We start from the raw sequence: 25128 nt of genomic DNA, 5'->3' as shown, positions 1-25128 counted from the left end.
ATTTTAACTTTTACTATTTATCAAAACTGAGTCTTGGGATATTTTTTTTTTCCTAATTGGAGGATTAAGAATTAGTAAGAGTTAATTTTTGAACAATGCACAGAGCTGAATGTTCAGCTGGTATTTAGTACTTCTAAGCAGAAAATAAGGTACAGAGCTTTAAACCAAGCTTATAGTGCATAAGTTGAAAGTGATTGTAAGCATGAAATCTCTTCAGCAGTTGATTATTTTTGTGAATTCAGTTCTTTCTTTAGTGAGTGATTGGGTCGCTTTTAGTGATGGTAAAGTGATGGTGGATTCTGTGAGGCTGTAGGACAGTGTGAGGTATTCTGGGTCTTCAGCAGATCAACTACTCAGAATTCGATAACATTATTTACTAATAATTGTATCTCCACAATACACTGGAGACTATATCTTTGTGAGGCTTTTTGCAAAGGCTTAATTTGACTTCAATCTGATAAACTTCAACTTGACCCTCTGTCTAATTAACAGTAATTCAGTCATCTGGGACTTTGATGAAGGTCTTTTTTGAAGGGCTCCGGTGATGTCAATACTAATAAGTGCTTATAGAGTTACATCTTGTCCCATAACTCTTCACTATAAATTGTAATCAGATCCTTAACTTGTGAGTAATGGGACTATCTGGGAAGTACCTCAATAAGGATGTTAGTATGACATTTTCCAGTTGTTGATCACAACTTTGCTGATTTGCGTAGAAATGCTTCCAGCTATCAGTACCTCACATCAAAGGGATGGAGGAGTTTCAAACAGGATATTAAGTGCTGCTGTCTCATTCCGTTTTCCTGTGTCGGAACTGGAGTGTGCAAGGGCTCCTGTGTTTTTAAACTTGAGATGTGCTGAATGAGTTATCATTCTCTTATTTTGAAGAAAACCTTGTCTTACTCCTCTCTGGAATTTTCAGAAATCAGCAACACCTCACTTTCCTGTTATTCAGGAGAATTACCAAAATCTTGGCGTCTCCATCCAAAATCCCAGTACTGGTTGAGTATTTGAGAGGCTTTCAAGCTAGGGATAATAACGGAGGAATACAATCAATAATTTTATCGATTTTACTTGGACCTAATACTCACCACAGCTCTCAAAAAGAATTTGACTCTTCTGTGTGAATATAACCTGCTTGCTGTACAAATGCATACTTTAGTATTTACTTGAGAATTTAGTATCTATAGAGATGTTAAAACAATATTACTGAAATCTTTGTAAAAATAGTATCTGTCTACTCACCGCCGTGGACTAGTTACTTAGCAGTAATTAATTAAACTGAGAAAGGAATATAATTTTATTCCTATTCAGCCTGCATTGCCTTTGTGCACAGTCACCGAGTTTGGAATAGTTCTCATCACGTTGCTAGCTGGACGTCACATGTTTTCTCAGAGATTGGCTGTTTTAGTAGATACACAGTTCCTTTACTCCAATATGTGGTGACTAGAATTGTGTCAGTATCTTAGGTAGGTAGTTAGCTGTCATATCCATCTACAGAAGATGTAATCAGATGTTTGACCGCACTGCAAAATATTCAAATTAATTTCATATAAGAATACACGCAACAATTTTTATTTTTTTTTAGCTGTCATTTATAAGTATCATGTTTTAGTCAATGGAGTTGAAAGACTCCTATGTCTCACTGCCAGTCTTCTGAAATAGCATCAAGGCAAAGCTTTCATCCTATGCACTGAAATATCTCAAGTCTTTAAAACACATTGGAAATTAAGGGTAGGCAGTGGTTCGGTTAGAACTGGTGGTTCTCATATGCTCAACCTATTGGGTAGGTTTCTCTTGCTGAGGTGTAGCAAAGTCATCACCATTCTATTCCTTTCTGGTTTCGGTGGTACAGTTACTTTACAGTTTCAGTGGTTATGTTTTGTAATTAGCTAAACTGAAGATATGAAGAAGCTCGCAAAGTCCTTCAAGTGGGTTCTGCATCTTTGTTTTACATCTTAAAGTCCAAAATCACAATAAGAAGAATTTGAGGAAGTTAAATTTCTTCAGGGCTTTTAGCTTTACAATAAGCTCATAACTTTCAGACTCATTTTTTAAAGAATTGCTGGTTTAAAAAACAAATATCAAGACATATTTGTCTTAACATTATTTTTCTAAAGAGGTAAAGTTTTTGTAGTCTGTTGCTGCTTTTTTGTGTTGCTGCTTACAACATAATGTTTAACTTAGTTCTTACTGGTCTTATTTTCAGTAGAGCTTAGATACAAAACATGAATAAGAGAATGATACAGTCAAACTATGAAAAAACAATGTTAACACACAAAAATAGGTGATAAACCCCCTTTCATTATTAGCAGCAGCACCTTTGTTTTCTGATTTTCTCCTCTGCTGTTGAGGTCACCAGTGTAAAGACCATAAAATATGAAAATGAATTTAATCTGTTTATGCAGCTTGTTTAATGAGAGAAAGAAAATGGACATGCTGGAAGGAATAAGCTGATGGTCAGCTAGACTAGAATGAAACAGCATAAACATTAGAGACCTGGAAGTATAATAATATCTTTTTTTTTTCCTGAATTTTAGAAATTGTAAGAGATACATTGTATCGTGAGTGTTACTGTAGGTTTTGAAGGAACATGCAAGATGATAAATCACAAGTTTTGGTTAAACCTCCAGTTGCTGTTCAAGATAAGATTATCAAAACATTCTTTTCACGAATCTTTCTGGTTTTCTCAATTGGATTGTATCTAACAGTCTAAAAGTTACCAGTAAATAAGTTATTTTTTTGGTTAAATTGCTGTTTATTAACACACAGTAGTGCAGAGGCATCATCAGTGGCCTCATAAAATTGTCTGTAGGTCACGGGAAATTTTGTTAACATTTCCTTTTTAACAGGTTAGCTTTCAGTGTAACAGTGAAAGTGCGTGTGGGAATTACACTGGTAAAAGTCTTTCTCAAAGATTTCTTACTACTCAGAAGGGTGCGGCAGGTCCTTTGAGACACAGGTTTCCAAATGATGTGACTGATTTTGCGCAAAATGCTCTGTATCTTTAGCAGTCAAGCATTTTAATAATGTGATAATAATGAAGTAGTGATATGTTAGTGCTCCTATCTTGAAAAAAACACTGGAAACAATTATTTCATTAATGAGAAAACAAACTGTCCTTAATAAAAGACGTGTAAACTGATGCTAAAAACAGATCTCCATGAATATGAGGATCTTAAGCATAAGTAACATGAGGTTTAAAGATAATTTCACTTTATAGTTTAGCAGTTTAATTTAACCAGTCTCATTGTCATTTTATGGCTGTTCCATATGCTGCATGAAATAAATTGAAACAGTGATTGTTAGAAATTGAAAGGAGTTAGAAGATCATCCTTCAACTTACGCGTGGTGTTCTTAGGGTAAGGAAAATGAAGTATGGAGACAGCAATCCTCATTTTGATACTGCGCTTTTCAAAATAATGTTGTATCGGTATGACAGCGCTTACACCATCAGTTCTGTTACGGTACCTGGTTTGTAACTGTTTGTCTGTTGATGCAGCCACTTAGAAAGCAGTCTGTCCACATGCTTAGGTTATTCCTAAAAACTGTCGCTAACTTAAAAAATAAAAGCACATAGGAGATTTCAAATTTGGACCTTCTCTACAGTGGGAATACTGACCAAATGGTATTGACGTGCTACTCCCGAAGAGCGCTGCAGTGTGGACACAGATGACATAACAGGAATTTGCTTAGGTTGTGGGGGAAAAAAACCCAACCAAACCCGAAAAAACCAACCCTCACCTGTAAAAAGGAGATGATGTTTTGGTGAGATAATTTTCACTGACATAACAGTATACCACAAGCATTGATGTGCTCACAAAGGCTCAAGATACTCCTTGTGTGGGACTACAGGGTTGGGATTTTTTTAAAAAATCAGTAAAGTTTATAAAAATATCCATACAGGCATAACTATCAGATTCCTTTGCTACAGAAAAGCGTTAGTTTTTTTTCTTTGAGCTTTTATATTTCCTTGTTTAGTAGTTTGGTGACTATATTTTTCTGTTTATGTCTTCATGGTTCCGTGGGTTCAAAGAAAGGTGGGGCCATCTATGGAAGAAAAATAAACTGAGGGCTGTTAAATACTAGACCACTATCTGATTTAAGTCCTTGTGTCACAAACTGGTAGAAACAATGACAACAGTCTGAGAAACCTTAACAATTTTTTTATCTTGGCTGGTTTTACTCTTCTTTGGCATTTCCTGGTGACCGCTGTCAGAGGCCTGCAGACCTTCCATCTGACCAGCAAAAACTATTCTAGTGCAGTTCCAGTAGGCTAACATCTGATAGAGGAACTAAGCCCCTTCTGGTTAGGTTCAGCAGCATCTCAACATTGGTTCCTGAGCACCGAAAACATGAGTTGTATGCCTCACCGCATCGTTAAGGTTCAGTGTTTCATAGGACATTTCAAAAAACATACACACAGAGCACAGAACCAGTTAACAATAGTAAACAGGAAAAAAACATTAAGCACTGAACTGTCTGATTTCCCTCTTGTACTCCAGATCTTGTATTCCTGATTTATATGGGGTTGCACACAGACATGGTTGCATTTTTCCGTTGACTGCGAATGATTTTAAGACAATTTATGCTCCCATTGTACATGTATAGTGACAGTTGACATAATCTGGGTCGATGCCTCAATTTGTTCAGAAAAAGGAGCTTATTTACTGCACTGAGTTAAATATATTTGCAGGTATGCTTTAATGAAAAACGATTGTGAGGAAAAAAAATAATTTAGCACCTTAGATAGTTTTTTGTGATTCTATTTTTAAGAATGAAATTCATTAAATACATTTAGCATATTTTTCATAACATAAGAATGTTATATTTTTTGTTTACAGTTTTTAAAATCTCAGCAAATTTCCTTTCTAAAAAAGGAAATAAAAGTCTCATTATTCCTACGCTGCTATGAAATATAAAGTTTTAAATACTAGCCTACACAGTGAGGATAGTTTTAATGTTACTTGGCTGAAGTCTTTTATTTAAAATCATTGCTCTCTAAAGCCAGATAATACACATTTTTTTTTTTTTTCAGAGGTAAGCAAATGCTAAATATTTAATTTCATGATGTAATTCGTGTAAAGGAATAAGTGCTTATAATTAACCATGTCATTGTAATAGTAAGTGTTGACAAAAATCTTTAAAGAAATAACTAGCAGTGGTTTTGAGACCATGTTTACAAACTACAGTATGCTGTAAGTAAACAGGATGAAAATATTTTTATTCAATCAAAACCGGTTTTAGTCCTAATTCAGTGTTTACTTTATTGGGCTAAAAGGATTAAATAAAATGAACAGACTTATCATGATTTGTACCTACAGGGAGGGCCACTGAAATGCATCCACCTAATCCCCTTATCGGTGTTGGGACAAATTACAAAATACCTCGTCTTGAGAAGGCTGTAGCGTATTTATAGCTTGTACTTTACTGGCTTGCACACAGATTCGTACATCAAAAATGAGTGTAAAAACTGGTTTGTAATGGAAGCAGATTGGCAGAGAGTCACGACAGTCGTCCCCTTTACAATGCACAGTGCTGCAATCTGTTGGCCGTGTTTGGAGGAGACACATCAGCACACCACAATAAAACCCTCTGATAGTGTCCCAGGAGTCAAGGTGTATGAACGAGGCATTTAGTTTCGTAGTGCTGAGAACAGGTCTCACAAGTGGAACGATACATGCCAGTCTTTTGTCGGGTTTAGAGGTGTCCTTGGTGGCTGGGCTATCCCGTCTGGAACCCGGCGGGACCACAGGCAGACGGCGGTTGTTTTTCATGGAGCTTTGATGATGGGAAGACACTTGTTTCCCTGCACTTCATTTTGAGCTCAGTCTTGCTCAGGGAAGTCTTAAGACTTTTGCATCAACTTCACAGAAGTGTTTTACAGGCCAGCCATGTATTCTTAAGTTTTAAGAGGTTTTATGTATTTTAGCATTAGCGTAGTTATGGAATTTCTGAAGATAATACACCTGCTAAATGTGGTGACTTGATTTTGATAGAGTAGATGCACTTGGAATGGTTTAACTCATGTCTTTTAATCATAAAACAAATATACCCATAATTCTTAATGAATACAATTAAATATAGGAAAATAAGCCTTTCAAAATTACCTTTGTATTTTGATGAAATTTTTTAAAGAAGTTGTATAGTCACAGTTTTGGAAATAATTTATGGTTTTTTTTTTCTGACATTCAAAATACTACATTTTCTCTGCACCTACATTCTTGTGATCGTACTTGCATTCTGTAATTGTAATTGCTGCAGTTTTCATATTCAGCTTGTTACTATTTAGTGCCGTATCTTCAAGAAACAAAAGGCACAAAACGAAACCTATCATGGATGATATGTCTAGGTGGCATTCTCAGAAAAAAATATACTTTTCTCTTTTGTGCTTGTTGTAGGTAACTTAAAAATAAAAGCAAATTTCAGACTACCATTTATCTCTGAACTCAATTTAGTTTGATCATTTGCTTATTTTTTCCCCACTGTTTTTTTTTAAACATCAATTCAAGCTAACAGACTTAGTTCCCAGAGGTGTGGATGACACTGATTTACTTTATTGCTGTTGATCAGAAAGAGACAGCTCATAGGAATTTAAGGTACAATCATAACATCTGTAAAAGAATAAAATGCAGATCACTCAATAGATGAGAAAATTCAGTGTAAAATCAAATAAATACTTCTTCCATGTCCTGAAGACTACTACAGGCAGAATTAAATGACAAAGTACCATCAGTGGGTGATATGCAGAATGGCTTTTCATCACTGATTTCCTGTTACAAATTGTTACGGGTAAGTAATGCTTAAGATTAAAAAAAAACCCCTCACATTCAAAGCAGATTACATATTTAATCGAAATCTTTATCTCCCAAAAGATGATATTTCATGCAAAATGAATCTTTCCATACAGAGGAGTTATGCAGAAAAAAAAATTAAAACTTTATTCAAGGTTACTAATAAAGAAAATAATTTCCCTTGGTTAATTTTTGTAAAAACTGAATGTCTTTAGTTTGATATTTTTGTCACAGCTTATAACACACTGAAAGATTTGGTTGTTTTCCGGTTTCTTTTCTTCCCTCTGCTCTTGTTCTCCTTTTCTCCTCTTTCTGTCCTCTTTTCTAATCTTCTTCACTTGTCTTCTTTTGGCAAAACTAGTCAAGTTTGACAATGCCAGAGAGCAGTTAAAGAAAAAACAGGCATACTTCATCTCTATAAAATAAAGAGGCAAGTGGCAGTGTAATAGGCAAGTTTGTTGTTTGGTCGATGTCATGAAAATAGAAATATGATCAAAAGTATCTGATACTGAAATACCTGTAAAGAGCTGAGTCTCATCTAATCCCGTAACCCTACAAAAATAGAAAGAACTGTATTTTAATTTGTGTTAAACCTTGCATGCCTTGCAAGCTGTAAGAATGTAAATGGAATGACTAATATACTCCAAAATAAAATTGAAATAGCGGTGGGAATCACTTTGCACTTCAATAAACCAAAACTGGCATCAGTCTTATTGTTGGCTGTGTTTGTATTAAACCTAGATCTGCCTAGATCTAGTCAGTACTATTTGTCTAACTGAAACCATATAAAATATTAAGCATTGCTTTTTTTTAAAAAAAGTAGTTCTGAAATACTGAAAACATGTTTTTATAGGAAATGATAGAGTTTATTTTTCCAAGTTTTTTCTTTTTTTTTGTTTGGGTTTTTTTAGGTTGTGTTGTTTGTTTTTTTTTTTTTTATGTAAGTGTCCACACAAATAGAAATAAAATAATTTCAGATAGTCAGTTGTTCTTGCGATTTTTGCAGCTGAAATCCCTGTAATAACCATACCAGCCACACCTGATTTCATAAACAGGGTTATGATTCTAGATGAATGTTAAGGAGTGGATCAGCTCCTTGAAAACAAACTCTGTTTTCTTTCAAGCATTCTAATGACAAAAACAAGAAAGAAAAGATCTGCTTTCTCAGCACAACTGACTCTCAGATTCTTTTCAGCATTTTCTGTGATGTCAGTGGGTCTTCAAGAAGTTGTTAATATATGTTATGTATTATAAAAAACCTGCTGATTGCTAAAGGAGCAAAATGACACATTCACCTTTGAATATGGTAGTTGATTCAGTTTATATTCTCTGCTTTAGCTAATTAAGCACCAAGGACCAGATCTTAGGTTGGATGATGTCTTATTCACTAACTACTTTATTAAAAAGTACAAGATTATTTGAGAATTGAGGCACTACTTATTCTTGCTGAGGATGAGTCTGGCCTGAAGGAAATTTATTTTAGCTCTAGCTCGACTATATTTAAATGTTAATCCTGCAAATTCAGGCCTCATTTTGTGAGACTAATTTAATCTGTGAAGAAGAAGGACTGGTGTTACATTAATTTGAAGCAGTTTTTCTTTTTGAAATGTGGAATATATAAGATGTTTTTATCTCCAAGCCATGATAAAAAAATCCTGTGGTTTTTGTTTTTGTGTTTTGTTTTTGTTTTTTTTTTAGCATAGAACAGTGTCTTAAGGACCTGCGATCAGAAGTAAATGAAATATGTCCTGACGAAATACTACAAAGCACAACTGACTGTCTTCAGTGGCTAAACAACTGTGGGTTTACTTCTGTCAGACCTTATTCTACACACCATGGAGAGCTGATGAAGTTCCTTAGGACCCTGGTAAAAATTGTTTACTAAAGATTTTAATGTTTGGGAAAGTTGGTTGTATGATGGGGGTGGAGTGTGTTGAGGTTAATTAGTTTTATCATTTCAGTCTTCACTATGGTGAGGATGGTTCAGAAATTTTACTGTAAGGCTTAGTACTATTTTTATGTCTGCAGTAGGGGGTTATGTTTCCTTTTGATCTTGCCTTAGATAGACAAACTTGGGAAAAAATCTTTTCACTGATACTACCACATGTTCAGCGCTGCTAGGACTGGTTTCTAAACACGTTGGTAAATCACATCTAAAGTTACTGTCTACACCAAGGCTGTTACTGCTTGTTCTTCGCTTGTATCAGTATGAATTTAGCTCCTCTAATGCAGGTTATCGTCCTTTATGCATTATTTAAGCACTAACTTCTGTGCGAGCTGAGACAGGCAGGATGCAGGAACAACCACAAAACCACGGATGAAATGCAAAGAGTAAATTTATTTTCATTACCTCATGACCTGGGGGATCTCCACAGCAGGACCTGGGCACAGGTGCGCAAGCAGAGATGCAGGCGCTGCAGAGCTCGGGCCTTGCTAGCCAGAAAGAGAAGAAAGAAAATATCTGGAACCTGCTGCTTTCACCTGTATATATCAGGGATTTTCACAGGCACAGTTTTCATGGGACAGGAATCTCAAGGATGTTCGATAAAGTGCCTCTGAGTCTCTTACTGTGTCATCTATGTTATCAAAATGCAGACATTCTACCTGTCAAGCACACAAAGCTAAACAACAATTAGTATGATATATGTGGGTTTTGACACCCCAGCTGCAAGTCACTTGAGCGTGTTTACAGTCCTCCTCGCCAATCTTCCGTTGTATTCCCACAACTTCCCATCTGCTTTTCCTAATTAGAAATGTGGGAGCTACATCCATTGTTCTAGTAAGTTGTACAGCTAGACGTAACCAGAAATCAAATTTCATTTCAATGAAAAATTCCATCATTTTAGAATTTTCATGCAAAATTTTTATTAAAAGTTAACCTTAGAATATATGTATGGAAATGGAAAATTGACTTGGCTAGGTAAGTGAAGGATGATACCTCAGTAAATAACAGCCTGCAAGATTATATATAAACTATGTGTACGTGTGTTTAAATGATGTATGTACGTGTGAATGTCAAACCAAATAAACCGTATCCAGTGGATTGTTCTTTGACACTTCCATGTCATGGTTTAGTGATAGGACATGATCATCTTTAGGCTGGGCTGTATGGGCAGAGGAAAACTGCTGTGGAGAAGTATTTTCTCCTTTGGGACAATCTCCTGGCTAGAGCTCAAGATTCATCAGATTGTGTCTTAGTTTTTAACTCTTAAGGTTGTTTCAGTCACCCTTGAATACGCTGGATATTAAACTGTGTCAAATGAGGAAGTAATCTCCAGGAACACCAGGTCTTTAATGTTCACGTGGTGAAGAAGTGATTTTGTGCCCTTCTAACACGGGTGATCGGTGTGAATGTTGCTGTTAATAGTCACCTCACGCAAGGGTGTCAGAGACTGCTACATGTCATATTTGATACAGAAAAATGAGAGAATCCCAGAAAATGCCGACGTCGAAGCCGTTATTCCTTAGTTCTGTTAGATCCTTACCTAACCCCCTCGGAAGAGGGCATGGCCATGAGGACTTACTTGCATCCATTCCCTGCTCTCTTCCTTCTCCAAGGTCTAGTCAAGCCATATACCTGAACACCAGGTGGCGGCATTTGTTTGGGAAACACCAGCATGTCCCCATCTCTGGAATACTTCGGGTGTATCTTACACAAAATGTGCTTCCGAGCTCTTCCCTTCCCAGGAGAGCGCTGACTGCACGGCGGCCTGGCTGTGGGACGTAGCGTCCCGTTGGGCCTTGGGAATGGTTTCTGTGTCAGGCTGATAAACAGACAGCAAAGTGTGAGAAGCCGTAACGTCGGTTCTGCACAGCTTATCAGGAAAACATCTGTGGAGCTCAGGAACTGGGGCATCGCAGTTTCCAGGCTCGTGGCTTCTCAGATAATCCAGCCCGTTGTGTAGATGGGACTAGAGATGAAAAGTGCGTGTGTGTTAGCATAGACAATCCATCTGCAACAAGTTGTACTCTCAATAGGTAACCTTTAGCTCCATAAACAGCTCTGCAGTAAACTATTTTCAATAATATTCAGCATTAACGTACTTATTACAGACTGACCTTGCTTAAATGTCTATCTCCATCCATTGAACTAATTACTCAGTTGACTTAATTTCTCACTTGCGAGCTTTTAATTAAATATCACACAATACATCTTTAATAACAGTAACCTTCCTCTGTTTCAGGACAATATATTCGTTGTTATCACTTACGATGCATGTTTATTTTGGTAGGGATTTTGTTTATTTTTTAAGCTGCTGGAACAACTAAAAAAATAGTGCAAAGTTCTGTATGTGCTTTGCCCGAGATGCTGTATTTAGGTTTATTGTTAGTGTAGAATTTGTGAATTCATGGAAATGCTGAGAGGTTCTTCATGAAGCCTGAAGATATTAATTATGTAAAATTTTGTCGTTCGATGTACTGTTTTGTCACTCTAAATATTTAAGATCTGAATATGTACATGAACGCATCTTCATTAAATTCTGTTCCTGCTAAACTGATGATGAAATCTTTTTTTAACAAAATCTTTATCGTATTGGTTTTGTTCATTGATATGATAGTAGGTAGCAGTCCAGTTGGTAGACCACAAATGTTTTCCTGTATATTACTGTCACTAACTTTCTGTGCTCATAAGAGAACTTTTCATGTTTCTCTAAAACCTTTGGATACTAATTTGGATCTTTTTCTCTTGAATAGGTTTGGCATGATCTTTTGAAGTATTTTTACAGATTAATTTTCAAATAGAGAAGCGTATGTCAATATAGGCAGTGTTCAAAGAGACTCGATGACACTGTGTTTTCAGAGCTTCAAAGTTCACTTCAGGGGCTCTTTTTCTGAGTAACACGAATTCTGAGATGGCATCTGCAAGCTACCTCTTTAATGCTTTAGTTTAAGTTGCAAAGGGCTTGAAACAATACTTAGATTCTTACTGGCTTTCATGAATAAAAATGTTTCTGCTTAACCTTAAAAAACATCAGCAGGGATTTGCTTGGAAGACAGTTTGGATTCATCATCCAAAGGCATCAGTTGCATTCACTGTTTTGACAGATTCTCTTGTTTTGCTCGTTTCAGAATATAATATTTAAGCATGATTCATAAAAAAAAAAATAATTAACCTTTAAACTCCAGAAGTCTACCTGTGGAGGCTCAGCTCTTTAACACAGTGGTTAGTGATCAGGGTTTCAGTTTACACACTAAGACACATTCTCTTTGGAGACACAAAACTTTTCAGATTATTTCAGTAGGTAATTAAAGATCAGCCTTATGTATATGCATATTGATATGTATGATCTAAGATTTTAACTAGTTATACATATTTCTATCACACGCACATGCTTTTATAGCGTGATATTTGACTGATAATTTCCTTTATTATTCTGTCATCCACATGTGATTCCTGCTTCTAAGTAAAAAAATTCATAGGAAGCATTCTGAAATAAAAATGTAAAATGGAAGGAGAATAGCTAGTCTGTTATTTTAAGACTTTCCTTTATGGGAGGCAATCATGCTCTCTCTCTTTTGTTCAGAATTAGCTACTGTGGTGCAAGTCTTTTATTTTTTGTTTTTCATCATGGAGCACTCCAGAGTAAAGGGCAATAGGAAGGTTTTTTTCTCCCATGAGAGTGCAACAGTTCTGAATCATCCAAAACAAAGAATAGAAGTTCTGATATTGAAAACTGTTGTGATTCGAAAGAATATGGAGGGGGGGAACCCTCACTGAAGTTTTCGTTCTAAAATTTGTCTTTTTTATATTTTTATATGTTATCTACTGATTAAAGCTTGCTACAGTAGGATAATTGAACATTTTGTGTTGGAAATTATTATATTTAAGAAATACCATACTCAAATTTGACTTATTTCTCTCTCTTTCAAAACAGAAAAAGAAATAAAGCCAGTAATTTCCCCAGGTACTTTAGGTTAAATAAATCAGTAGTTCTGAAGGTGGAAGGTTTCTTTACCAGCCTGGCTTTAAAGGTCTTGAGTGGAAAGAACTACCCTTAGTGTTTTGCCACAACACTTTGTCATAAAGAAGGGACAGGAGGTGGGGGAGCAAGTGAGAGGGCTTCTAGATCCTGATTCAGCTGCGGCTTGCCTGATTGGTTCCTGAAACGCAGAAAATCAAGAGTACCACCAATTTCAGTTTTCTTGTGACTGTGGTGGGGAAATCTGTAGTCGGTGCAGGTCAGGGATTGAGAGCAGGACTTTACAAATACAAAGTTGATGGGCTCGAACTGCAGCCAAAGCCAACCTGCAGTGGGGAAGATGTTGAGGATGTGGGAACTGGGTTTATAACAGACAAGTTGGGTTATTTTCTGAGAGAGGAAGGAGATTTTTGGCGTCCAGTGACCACGGGAGTTTGGACATGCCTTGTTTGTGCAAATGATTCATCTCACACATATTAAGGAATGCTGCAGAGTACTGTTTAAATTTGTGTCATTCTGGGCCAAGCAGAAAGCACTGAGCTGTGGCAAGAGGAGCTGCTACTTGCTGCATGGCCTCTTGAACCTGGAGCAGGTCTGAGGTCAGAGATCCTGTCCCTGGACCAGGAAGGAGCCCTTCAGGACCAGATGAATTAGGAGCAGCACATGCATCCGTGTGGTTTCACCTCCTTTATTAACTGGCTTCCTCCTCCTTCTCCAACCCTTGTAGCTGAGATGTGTTTAGAGGCTGCTGTGTCGTTAGTGTATCTGCCTGCTTCTGGGTTTGACAGGATACACAGCTGCTGCTTCTTCTGCCCAGTGTGATCTAAGCCTCTTCAGATCTTAGGAAGTTCTTTAAGGGGTCCTGGGAAGATTGTTTTATCCTTACAGTGGCCTCTTTATGGTTGTCTGTGGAGCCAGAACATAGGAAGCAACAGTGTTTCATTTCATAAATTCCTGTCTTGGTTTTATGAACAAATCCCCTCATTATCTGTGTAAACCTTAAGAGTAATTTTTTGTACCATTTTCTTTCAAAGATGTGTGTGTGTGTGTGTGTGTGGACCACAACAAGCAGGCTGCCAAGGCTTACCTAGTGAGCTTTCCAAAGCTTCCTTTGAATTGTGGGTTAGAACTGATGGAGAAAAAAAGTTTGAGAAGGACAGGAAGAGGAATGTGAGTTACTGGAGTAGGTAGACAAGGAGATGGATTGGCTCATAAATCCATGGGAAAGGAGGCTTTGCTATTTCTGTTAGTTATATAGCAGTTTCTTTGAGTCTTTTATTTGCTGGTAAGATAATTAGCATTGGAAACATTTGGTACTTTAGCATGAAGCTGTTCATTTTATGAACCAATATTAACAAAACATTTCTAAAATACTGTCTGATTTACCTTTGTTAGCAAAGCTTGCTGAAGAATGAGCAAAATCAAGAAGAAATGATACTTCACTTCCTTCTGGATCTCACTAGTCAGTGTGGTGTCTCATTTCCCTGTACTCCAAGCGGGACGTCTTTTGAGTTAACATCTTCCCTTCATGCCATTGAGGATGACTCAACTATGGATGTGAAATCTCTCTGGGATGATGTGAGGTTGCATCTTCGACGCTTTTTAGTAAATAGACTGCAGAGTCAAAAAGAAGCAAGTACTAATGCTTTACAACAGCAAGTGGAGTTTAAAACCCAGTGTATACAGCAACTATTTTTTCTTTATCCTGAATCAGAAGTTTTAACGAAGTATCAAAGTATGCAGAATAAATTTGTTAGCGATCTTCTGCAGAACTGTGTTTTGTCTAGTTGTGGTGAAACAAATTTTGATAAGGTGGTTCATGGTTACCAAAGCTCAGTACCCACATTGTGCTCAATGATAAAAGAAGATTTGTATGTACTAAGTGGAACTATTGATCCTTCTTCATCATTGAAGTTTATTAATGAAACTTACCTGGACACCATCACCGAAGAAATTACAGTTCTTCTTGAAAGGCTTTGTGAGCTGCAGTTCAAAGAAAATGCTCTACATATGGTTAAGTCAAACAAGACTTCGAAGAAGCACAGAGGAACAGTTCATGCTGTGGGTTAGTAGCCTTATTTTATGTTCAGTTTAGTTAGATATTATTTTAATTATGCTAACTTTTTTTTTTTTCTTTTCAATATACTTGATTATGAAGAGAGAGGCCTGAGATTATTAATTACAGCTTTATGTTTTAACCGTATTACTGCAGTTGAATTACAAACTCTCAGAATTGTGATGAAAAAGATTTATAATAAGGGAGAGTATCTTATGCTTATGCGTATAGAAACCCCATCATAATTCACTGGATAACATTGTCATGTCATAGTCTTTTTTTCAGTTTAACTTACTCCAAATGCTGAAATTACGTTAGAATAGGAACTGTTTAATCCAGATTTAAAAACCCACAAACTCTTAATTCTTTTACCCCCACTTCTTCAAATTGTCAGAAGTTTAAAGAAGATTATAGGGAAGTCCATACAATAATGTGACCATGATATAGACACATGTTCATCCATCAGAGCTGACCCAAAAGATTACTTATCAGATGCTAATTCAACAAACAAAACACTTTGGTTCCTTAGTCTTGTGAAAGTACGGTAAGTTAGTTAATACTACCTGGTCATTTCTTATTGTTCTAAGGAATTTAAGTCAGGAAAGGTATTTGTTATTGAGGTGGTATTTTCTGTGCTTTCTTTTTACAGTTGGTTAGTCTGACGTACTGATTTCCAAAGGGAGGAATCAGAGCTTTAGGAAAATATCATACAGAATGGAAACGTTCATAACATAATTGCATGATTGTATGTAATTGCTTTGTCATTGCAGAGTTTTGAGCACTCCTCTGTGCCAGAGCTGTTTGTTTAAAACATAGCCTTCCACAGAGGTGAAAAGTAGTTTGCAGACAGAAAATATGAAAAGTTTAGAATCATGAAAAATACAGAAACAGAAGATGGATTTTTGGGTCGTACAACTTGCACAAAGGATGAGTGAGGTGATGATCTGCCAGGTCTACACAGATGAAAATTATACTCTTGTGAGTTTTAGAATCAATATACATGTTAATGTAAGTCAACTAGAAATTCCACTGGAAGAAATGCAGAAATAATTTTTCAACAGGAGCTGAAATATGGAGGAATATGTGGAACATATGAAAGATAAGGTAAGGGAAAAGGCACGCAGACAAATAATGTGAGAGTATGAGAAGTTCAAAATAAAGCTGATATATTAGTGGGGTGGAGTGTTGGTGGGAAACAAGAAGTAATGTCAGAGTAATGTTGACTTATGAAATGACAAGAAATATATCTGAGTTACATAGTGAGATGGGAGTCAGTGAAAGGATTCACTGATGGAAGATGACTGGTAGGGAACTAGAAATTTGTAACTTAATTTTCCTTTCAATCTCAAAATATCTCACAAAGATGGGGAAGTTCAGTCAACTCCATTTGACATCTAAGACGTGGAGATTGAAGTGACTCTCTAAAATCCCACCTTAACTGTTCTGTTATCAGGAGAAGGAAGGGAATGGTCCTTCAGTCTATTAAGATAGTAATTCCTCTGCTTAAATTTTCTTTGCCACAAGACATGTCTTTAGGTATTTTTGTGCCAGCACATCTATCAGGACAGATTTGCAGTGCACAGTTCTACTGTATATTCTAAAGAACAGAGGAAGATGAAAATACACAAAGTAAGAATTTGTATCTGCTTGCAAATCCCCAAACATTTAGTGCAATTCATCTTTGGGGGGAAAAAAAAAAAAAAAATTAAAATTCTGTATTTCGTGAATCCCACAGAAGACTTTTATTTTTATTCAAAATATATTCAAGGTTAGATTTGCAGGCACAGCAGCTGTCCCCTTAGCACTCATAAAATGTGTTTAGAAGTGGTGCTTGTTAATCTCATTTAATCCTCAGAATTACTTTCTTCACAGTGGCTGTCGTGCTCATGTCTTCATCTCTTCACTGTACAGCACTTCATATTATTTTACTTCAAGAGGTTGGTATGGGAGGCAAGCATTGATTTGCCTGCAGTCTCTCTTGCTAGTTTTCTGCAGAATCAGACTGTTCTAGACGATCTGTGGTTATAGACTGCAGGCAGCCAAACAGTAAAGTGACAACAGTGAAGTCAGCAGGCTAAAGCAAAATAGGGACTCAGCGTTTCGAAGTTACATAGGATTTTTTTTTTTTTTTTTCATTTTGCAAACATGTCATAGCCTATTATTTGGTATTATTAATCAACTCAAGCAAAATTTATACTTGTATCGTTACCAAAACCATCATTATGGAATAGTTTGTTGTATTTGAGCTCATACGTAAAGAGTCTTTTCTGGAAAGAGACTTCTGTCTTCTAAATATTTGAATATACCACATTTGTACCACACTCAGTCAGAAAAAGTCACTTTTCCTTTGAAATGAAAGTGTTCACAAAGCAGCTCACACTGAAATAACCACTCTGGAAAAGATTCTACAGAATAGCTATTTCGGGAGGTTTATAATGGTAGGCAAGTTCTTAGTGTCAAGTGGCTTTTCCTGCTTGGAACTTACATTAAATTCTGATACCTCTGCTGCCCTCCCACAGCTGAGAGTGGAAGTCTGTATTTATACATATCTTAAGTTAAAAGACAGCTTTAATTGGTAGCCTTGACAGTGATACCCAGTTTGCTGAGTATCAAAAAAACCCCATGCTGGAGTACAGAGGGAAAGGGAGAAGAAGAAGGAGATTTTTTTTTTTTCCTTAGCTGAAACACAGTTATACCAATGTGTTTCTTATTTTTCGGTGTCTGTTGCCTCTGCCCTCTGGGAACCCCCAAACCACCACCAAACCGCCACGTTTCATAATAGCAAAATAATTTAATCTAGGGCATTCAATTGGGATTGTTATCCCAGAGGTGAAAAAAAGTGTTTGCTTAGTCCACCCACAGGGAAATGTGAGTTTTGGTTTGCTTGTTTGTTGGTTCTGTTTGTTTGGTTTTGTTGCTTTTATTTTGTAAGAACTGCTGTAATCGATCCTACTAAATAGGAGAGGAAAAAAAATCACAGAAAATAATGAAACAATGCTAGAACCTCAGGAAACTTTACATAGATGACCTACTTCTGTCAGGAAAATATAGATAGTCTATAACAAGCTTTAACAGAGTTATAAATCTTTAAAATATTTCGTATGTAACAATCTATTTGTGAAGTAAGGAATTAACATTTTTGTTTTCGTACTGTATTAGAACAGTTATTTGTCAAGTACTGTAATGAAATTGTATCCGCTTGTCGGGATCGGGGACGAGCATGGTTTGAGAGAGAAGGTGGCAAAATGGTGTGTGAAAAGAGGCAAATTCTTTGGAACTTGGCATCTCTGATTGCCAGCTCTAGTGGAGGCAGGTGGTTTTATGTTATAACTTGATCCAGACAGCTGGTTTTCAGTTTATCTCTTATGATTTTTTGCTTCGATTTCCAGTGTGGTATTTCTCAGAAATTATTTGCAGTAAGTCTATTAAATGTGGATTGTCCCTATACCTTTTGAACGTTTTTCGTGTTCCTTTGTTTACAGAAATGTTAAGCTAGTTTAATCGGGCATTACTAGCCTATCTTAATCCTTCATCTCTTTTAGATGAAGAAACGGCTACTCATACAAGTGATAAGACATCAGCCAAAGAAACTTAAAAGCCATGAAATTATACACATTTTATGTATCGGTGAAAGGTTTTATTTGGCTTTATTGATATAATTTTAGAGAGAGAGCGCAAGCATGTAAAGACATGTGTAGACTAATTGGCCTATTTTTTAATTTCCTGTGGTTAAAACTAAATAGAGATTAGAGCTTTGAGTTTTGTTTTTTGTGACATATTCAAATTCATTGGCTTAATATTTTCATTTAGTCAGAAACTTGCCAGAGACCCTTAAATAGGTTCTCAAATCCAATGGCATTTGCCAATAAAATATATTTTTAGTATCTTTATGTAATTAATAATTTAAAAAATCTTAAATTTGTTTTTAAAATCCGAGGCAATAGTGTGTTCATCAAAATCAGTAGTTGATTATTTTTAGGAAAAGATTATTGCAAAGTGAATGTAAACCGCAGTGATGCAGATTTGATTAAGTACATTTTTAGCTACAAAGTAATTAAATCACCTTCACTGATGTATTTTAATATTAACATTTCACGCTTTTACCCCAGTATACCATCCTCTTACTTACATGTCCAGAAGGCTTCCTTTCTCTTTTCTTTCTCCAGAAAATGACCAACTTCCATTCTATTCTAAAGATACATTCAAATGCAAACTGAGATTTAAATTATGATACTTTTAATTTATTATCTGTAAACATTCATGGGTTCCTAAGAAAGATATTGTGTTCATGGAACACCTAATGTGGATATGGCATATATCTAAACTTGAATAGAAGGGCTTAGTACTTCGAGGAGCTGCATTTGTGCAGCGGAGTTGAGGGCAAGAAGAAAAACAGGCTTTGGAGTAACTTGCTGAAATGAAGGTAACTTTTGGACATTAAATGAAAGTACTCGGTAAGGAAAATCTATTTTGAGGTTGTATTCCCACCAATTTGCTGTCCAGCTAACTTGAAATACGAGTTTTGGTTTTTGCACATTTGACTTAAATTTGATTTCTCCTCTACATTCATGTGCACATGGCTTTATTTCCCCTAGTTTATAATTTCCTCCCTTTGAAATGAAGAACCTTAGTTTCAGACTTGCTTTTATCCTTCCATTTAATTTAAATTCAGTCAGTTTGTGATCTCTTGAGCCACGATTATTGCCTGCAACCAATCTTCTATGATCTTCATCTTATCTATCAAAAATATGCTTAAAATAGCATTGATACCTGCTGGTTTAGTGACTGCGTGATGAAAAAAACAGTTATTCATGTCTGGGAATAATTAGGACTCAATAACTTTAGTATAATTTATTCTCCCATTTATACCTGGAAATTAAAGAATTCCAGGCTTGGTTTCATGTAATTAATATTTATGTCTTTGCACCTTTTTTGAGATTTCTGTCCAGATTGCAATCTGTAGCAGATAATTTGCAATATTTATGTTGTAGTTACAATTGCTCTTCCATTGTGTTTTCTTATCTGTAGTCCATTGTTGAAATCTGGCTTTTTAGAAGTGCTAGGAAGAAGGCAGAAAGCATCTCAGTCACTTGGCTTACTACTAGAAAGCCCTGGAAAGTCCTGTTACGTCTTTCTGAATTGCCGGCAAGGCACGTGAGTGTGAAGTAGCCCATATGGATTACAGATTATAATATCCAGTGTCACTTCCTGCCTCAGCAGTACATTATATTGCCCAAATCCTTGCATTAATGCAAGCAAGTTTTCAGTTAGATCGATAATGTGCTGCTAAGGGCCAAATGTTTTAGAAATATAAAATTTTAAAACTTAATTATGGATGTTTATTGAAAATTTGCTTTCTCATTAATGTAAGGTTTGAAATACTTCAAGACCTACATGTCTATTGTAATGACTTTTAAGCGTTATAAAGACACAAAGAAAGGAATGATAACAGAAGCTTGAACTTCACCCTCCTTGCTTCCTTACATGTCCTTCTTCTCTTTTTTCTTACTCCGGCAGGCCCAGAATAACTTGCTCCTCCCTTCTGATGGACATGCTGGTTTTGTTTCTGTTCCTGCACAACAGCACTAGCTGATGTGCTTCCATTATATTTCTTCTTGCTTGGCATCTCCTTCTCTCTTCTATTTCTGCTCTGTCTCTCTGCAGAGTGCCTGGCGACAGCGTTTATAAGAACAGGGCTTTAGGGGCATGTGAAAGACAAGGTATGGAGCAAGGTTGGGAAGAGTGGTACCTGTATGCAAGTGGGCTTTGCAGCGGACTTGCTGCTTTGAGCTACTCTGCACATGGTTGTGTACGGCACAATCTTCTTCATATCTGACATGGGTGGAACCAAAAACCCCACAGTTTCCGTCTGTGAAAGGTGAGGAAGTAACACGTATCAGGTAAAACTACAGCACTTCTCTCTTATGCATATATAACCTTCAGAGAAATCATGAGGACATCAGCGAAAATGACGTGGGCAGTACATATGGACTGCGTAAAAATGCAGATGTAATTAGATTTTTATACTTTAAAAATACCAGAGATTCCTAATTTTGAATTATGAGCCAATCAGTATGGAGATTTTCAATGGGTTTATGTGTCACCTATTTAAAATAGCAGAGCAAACAGCGTTGGTGGGAATTTATAATAGGAAGTTAAAACTGAGAACCAGTGGACATACGGATATGATGCAGATTTCTGCAGTTGTCTTTGTTCCTTTGGAAGCCTATAAAATTTTGACAGCCAAAACAAGATCCTATTACTCAGGGGAAACAAAATAAATGTCTTTGCGTTTAATATAGGAAATAATGTGTTTCATAGCCTCTTTGTCACATATTATTTATTTCTTATCCTTGCAAGTATTGTATTTGATTTCTACTGCACAATTATATTAAATGGAAATATGAGTAGTACTGAGGAGAAAATAAAACCATCTGTTTGAACATACAGAGTTGAAGTTTTAATAAAAAAGAGGAACTCTTTTAAAGGCCATATGAACATAATACCCTAGGACCACAAATGTGTTTCTAGTGGGAGAATGACATTTTCGTAAAGATTACAAAAGCATTAAGCTTGTTACTTTTTAAGCTTATAGTAGGGGGTAAGATAACGGTATCTAAGTTACTGAAATGTCAATTGAACTGACAGAATTTCAAAGCTGGTAGCATGCCCGAATACCTTCCTTCTTTTTAGAGCAGTTGCTTGAAATTATTAAGCCCATATATGAAGACGGGCAGTGAAATCTCATTATTGACTCTTTGTCTATTGAAAAGATGCCCATTACAGAATTTTATTATCACTTTGTTTATTTAATAAAATACGTAAACACTAACTTTGCTTTTCAGATCATTTATATCTTTTTAAATATAAAATTCTTGATGTGCTTTTGGGTTTTATTTTTTTAGACTGCTGTATCTTAATGAAGTTCTCCCACTTCATCTCTTCCAAAAGTAACTCAAATCTGTTTTCTGAATTCTGTAGAGGTTGAAAGGGGCATAGTTCCTTTTTTTTTTTTTTTTTTAAATGTCCACAATTAGCAAACACCAACTAATTATCTTCCTTTTGCTCTTTGAGCACACCTGCATGTTCTTCCTCAGCATGAAGAGAGCATTTAACTCATTATGCCCTCTAATTATTGCATTCTCCTCTCAAGTTTAAGAGATGAAAGTGATTTACTCTCCAGTCTGATACTTTGTGAGTGGTCAGAGGTCAATTTGAGATTTATGTACTGTAGTATTCTGTTTAATAATAAAAAAGTGACAAAATCTGAGAATTACTAAGCTAGGGTCTCTTTGACTTCAGAATATAGGCCTGTGTGGAGAAAAGTGTGTAGAACTATGGCAGATAAGACTTCAAAAATGTCTTTTAAAGAGGTTTCTGCAGTACCGATTGAAAAGAAAGTTCTTACAGGAGGCTTTTGAATATATGCATCTACTGTCAGGTAATCACAAGTTAATTAGATGGCCCTGACTGTGATTTTTGTCAAGACAGAGAACTTCTTCTGTCACAAAATGTGTATTAGGAGAGCAAATTTAACTTTAAAAGGGCCAAATTATTTTAGTCACAATATTTTGTTTTGCAAAAAAATTACATGTGTTTAAGTTGGGGGTGTGTCAGCATCCACAAGATGGATGTAACCTACTAAATTAGAACATGAGTCTCCCATTCACTGCGCCGTAGGCTTAGAGATTTTAAGAAGCCCTCCATCCTCAATGAGGTATCTACTGTTTTTGAAAAAATAAAGCTTTCAGTCATTTTGTAATACCTTTCACTAACATTTGCCATATATAGCAAGGTGGTGGAGATATTCCTGTCTGTCTGACCTAGAGAGGATAAGGGTGGTTATAACCCAGTCCAACTTAGAAACTGAGCAGCTAGTGCTCTGGAGATTTTTAGTACCCCTGAACGTTGTGGACTGTCTGGAATTGGATCCGTTACTTTTCTCAGACTTTCAAGAGCTGCGTTTTCATCAGTAGCTTCGTGTAATCATCAGCCTCTGGCTAAGATCCAAATCTTTGTATTTAAGTACAAGGGACAGTGCACTGATTTGCTGTTCATGTGCTAACAAAGTCCAGCAACTTCTGTAACAGAGCAACTACGTGTCCTGTAACAGAGCACTATCAGCTCATCTGTAAAGAGGTGTTCTAAGAGCATTGTCTCAACTCTGAGTAGGAACCTGTATGTGGACATCTGTGCTGACGTATGATTAATCCTTCATCTGTATACTAGCCTTTCTACAAAATATTTGTTAAAACGTTACGCATTTCCAAACTCATTTCTCTAGAAGCTCTGAAATGGTAGTGTCTGCCTCTTCTCTCTGTATGCCTGGGCTTCTGGTTTTTATACTCCTTGTAAAAGTAACCATGAGAACTTTGTGGTGGCTTTGCCTAACTGGGGTTTTGAAATGTAAAGAGATAGGAAGCAAAACTATGAGTATTGACTCTAGCTTTGTAAGTAATTTTTTGAGTGTTTTTTTCTTATTAGAACAAAAGCTGTCACTATCTGCCTCTGTTATATCTTGGAAATTCCAAGGAGTAAGAGAAGCAAAAGTGACAGAGGCACTTTAATCTATTATTTAGGGAAATACATAATATCATGCGTAGACTGCACAAAGGAATGATGAACACTTGATAGAAATTCCTGATTGGTTGAAAGTTCCTAACAATCTAATTTTAATAGAGTGGGTCTGGTGTAATGAACCAATCTGCGAGACACCCAACCATTCTACTGTGAATGTAAATGCAGAGGGTAGAGATGAAGCTAGCAGACATTTCTTGTATTTACAGACATTAAAGAAATTGAAATAAGATTAAAATAAATATGTTAATTACCATGTTTTCAAATACAAATTACAATTTTCTTTTATCAGCCAAGTGTTTTAAAACGGGTCTCCAGGGAAATATATGCAAGTCCTACCAAAGTTAGAATTCATGAGAAAGTTTAACAGACCTGGCAGTACTTAATTTCTTTTAGAAAAGGATGAAGAAGATCAACTTTTTAGAGTTTTTCAAGGACTCCTCTGTTTCAAAACAGGCGCTATCTACTGTTTGCTACAGGCTTCCTCAGTTTTTATTCTTTCTTCAAACACTCTGGTGTTTTCTGTGCACGTGTGTGAAGACCTTAGGGAATGCGATGACTCCCTCAGCCCACAGTGTAGGCCAGAAAATTCAAAAAACATGTGTGGAATCGGTTTCTGTCACTGGTAAGGCCAGAATATGGTTTCAGTTCTACTGAAAAATACTACAAAGAGTAGCATTTTGTCACAGGATAATTCTTGCGTCAATTATAGAATAGCACCTAAAAAAAAGAATCCCATAAATGCTACAAACAACTGCAAATATATTCTATCTACAAGTTTTACGACCATTTTAATTAAGGGGAAGTTTCAAGAATGTCTGCTATTTCATTGTTATGATAATTATCAGAAAATTATTGGATACCAGCTGCTAAGTTCCTTAAATGGACTCATCATTAATTAGTTTTAATTCAGAGACTAATTAATTTGTTTACATTTTAATTCTTTAAAATGTCATTGTCTACCAGCAATTGCAGTGTATAATTGGAATGTCTTGTAATTTTTTTTTTTTTTTTTTAAATTAAGGAGCAGGTTGAGTCTCCGGTTTCAGAGCAAGCTGAGATAGGTATCTGGTATAAAGTAGTTTTATTAAAGACGATTATGGGGCACCGCATCCTCAGAGCGCTTGGGGAAGTCTCTGTAATTTTTTCAACAGAGTTGTAAAGTAGCTGTATGCTGTCCAAGAGTCAGATTGGTGTGGTGATTTGCTCAGGATTTCTACATAAATTTGGTGTCGGAGCATGATCAGATATTCTTGCTCTCCAACCTGTGTTTCCAGCACTGGTCTATCCTTTTTTCAGTTGGTCGGTGAATGTGATTTCAAGTAAAGGTTTAATTTTGACAGACCTAGACACTCAGTGTCAACAAAGAACTTAAGCATTTGGTAGCGAACATCCAGCAACCTGATATGGAATGAACCTTCACGATGAGGTGAAATCTGATCTCATTTAATTGTGAAGACATTATGGAGCAGATTTGATTAAAATTTCATGTACAGCGAATCTGTTTCAAAAGATTAGTGTAGTCTTCACTGAGGTTGTTTAATAGCTGGCAGTGACATATCTCTTTCTATGACAGACATGCTCTCTTGATTAAATATATGCAAATTTATACATGCTTGCCATGTTTATACATAAGTTGAGATCCCTTACTTCACTGCATTTTCTTTTGACACATGCACAGTATGGATGTATAGTCTAAGCACTTACAAAAGTCACAAGTTAATGGTGATGTCTAATAAGAAAATGTTTGCTATCCTTAGATCTGTGACCATTTTTTTTC

At 36.2% G+C, this 25128-nt stretch overlaps 1 protein-coding gene across 5 annotated transcripts in view; it reads left to right on the top strand.

Annotated features, from left to right (window-relative positions):
• Nucleotides 1-25128, top strand: part of KIAA0825 (KIAA0825 ortholog) — a 255047-nt gene that overhangs the window by 29054 nt on the left and 200865 nt on the right. For 4 of the 5 annotated variants that reach the window (XM_026866725.1, XM_026866724.1, XM_026866723.1 and 1 more), the window contains exons 4-5: nucleotides 8493-8661; nucleotides 14111-14780. In XM_026866725.1, coding sequence (XP_026722526.1) covers nucleotides 8493-8661; nucleotides 14111-14780 — 839 coding nt within the window. The remainder of the gene's footprint in view (nucleotides 1-8492; nucleotides 8662-14110; nucleotides 14781-25128) is intronic. The other variant, XM_026866727.1, reaches the window with a different exon arrangement.

Source organism: Athene cunicularia (assembly GCF_003259725.1).
Source record: "Athene cunicularia isolate RWA chromosome Z unlocalized genomic scaffold, athCun1 chrZ_part3, whole genome shotgun sequence".
NCBI lineage: Eukaryota > Metazoa > Chordata > Aves > Strigiformes > Strigidae > Athene > Athene cunicularia.
The sequence above is the reverse complement of the archived record's forward strand: the minus strand, read 5'-3'. Positions and strand labels throughout refer to the sequence as shown.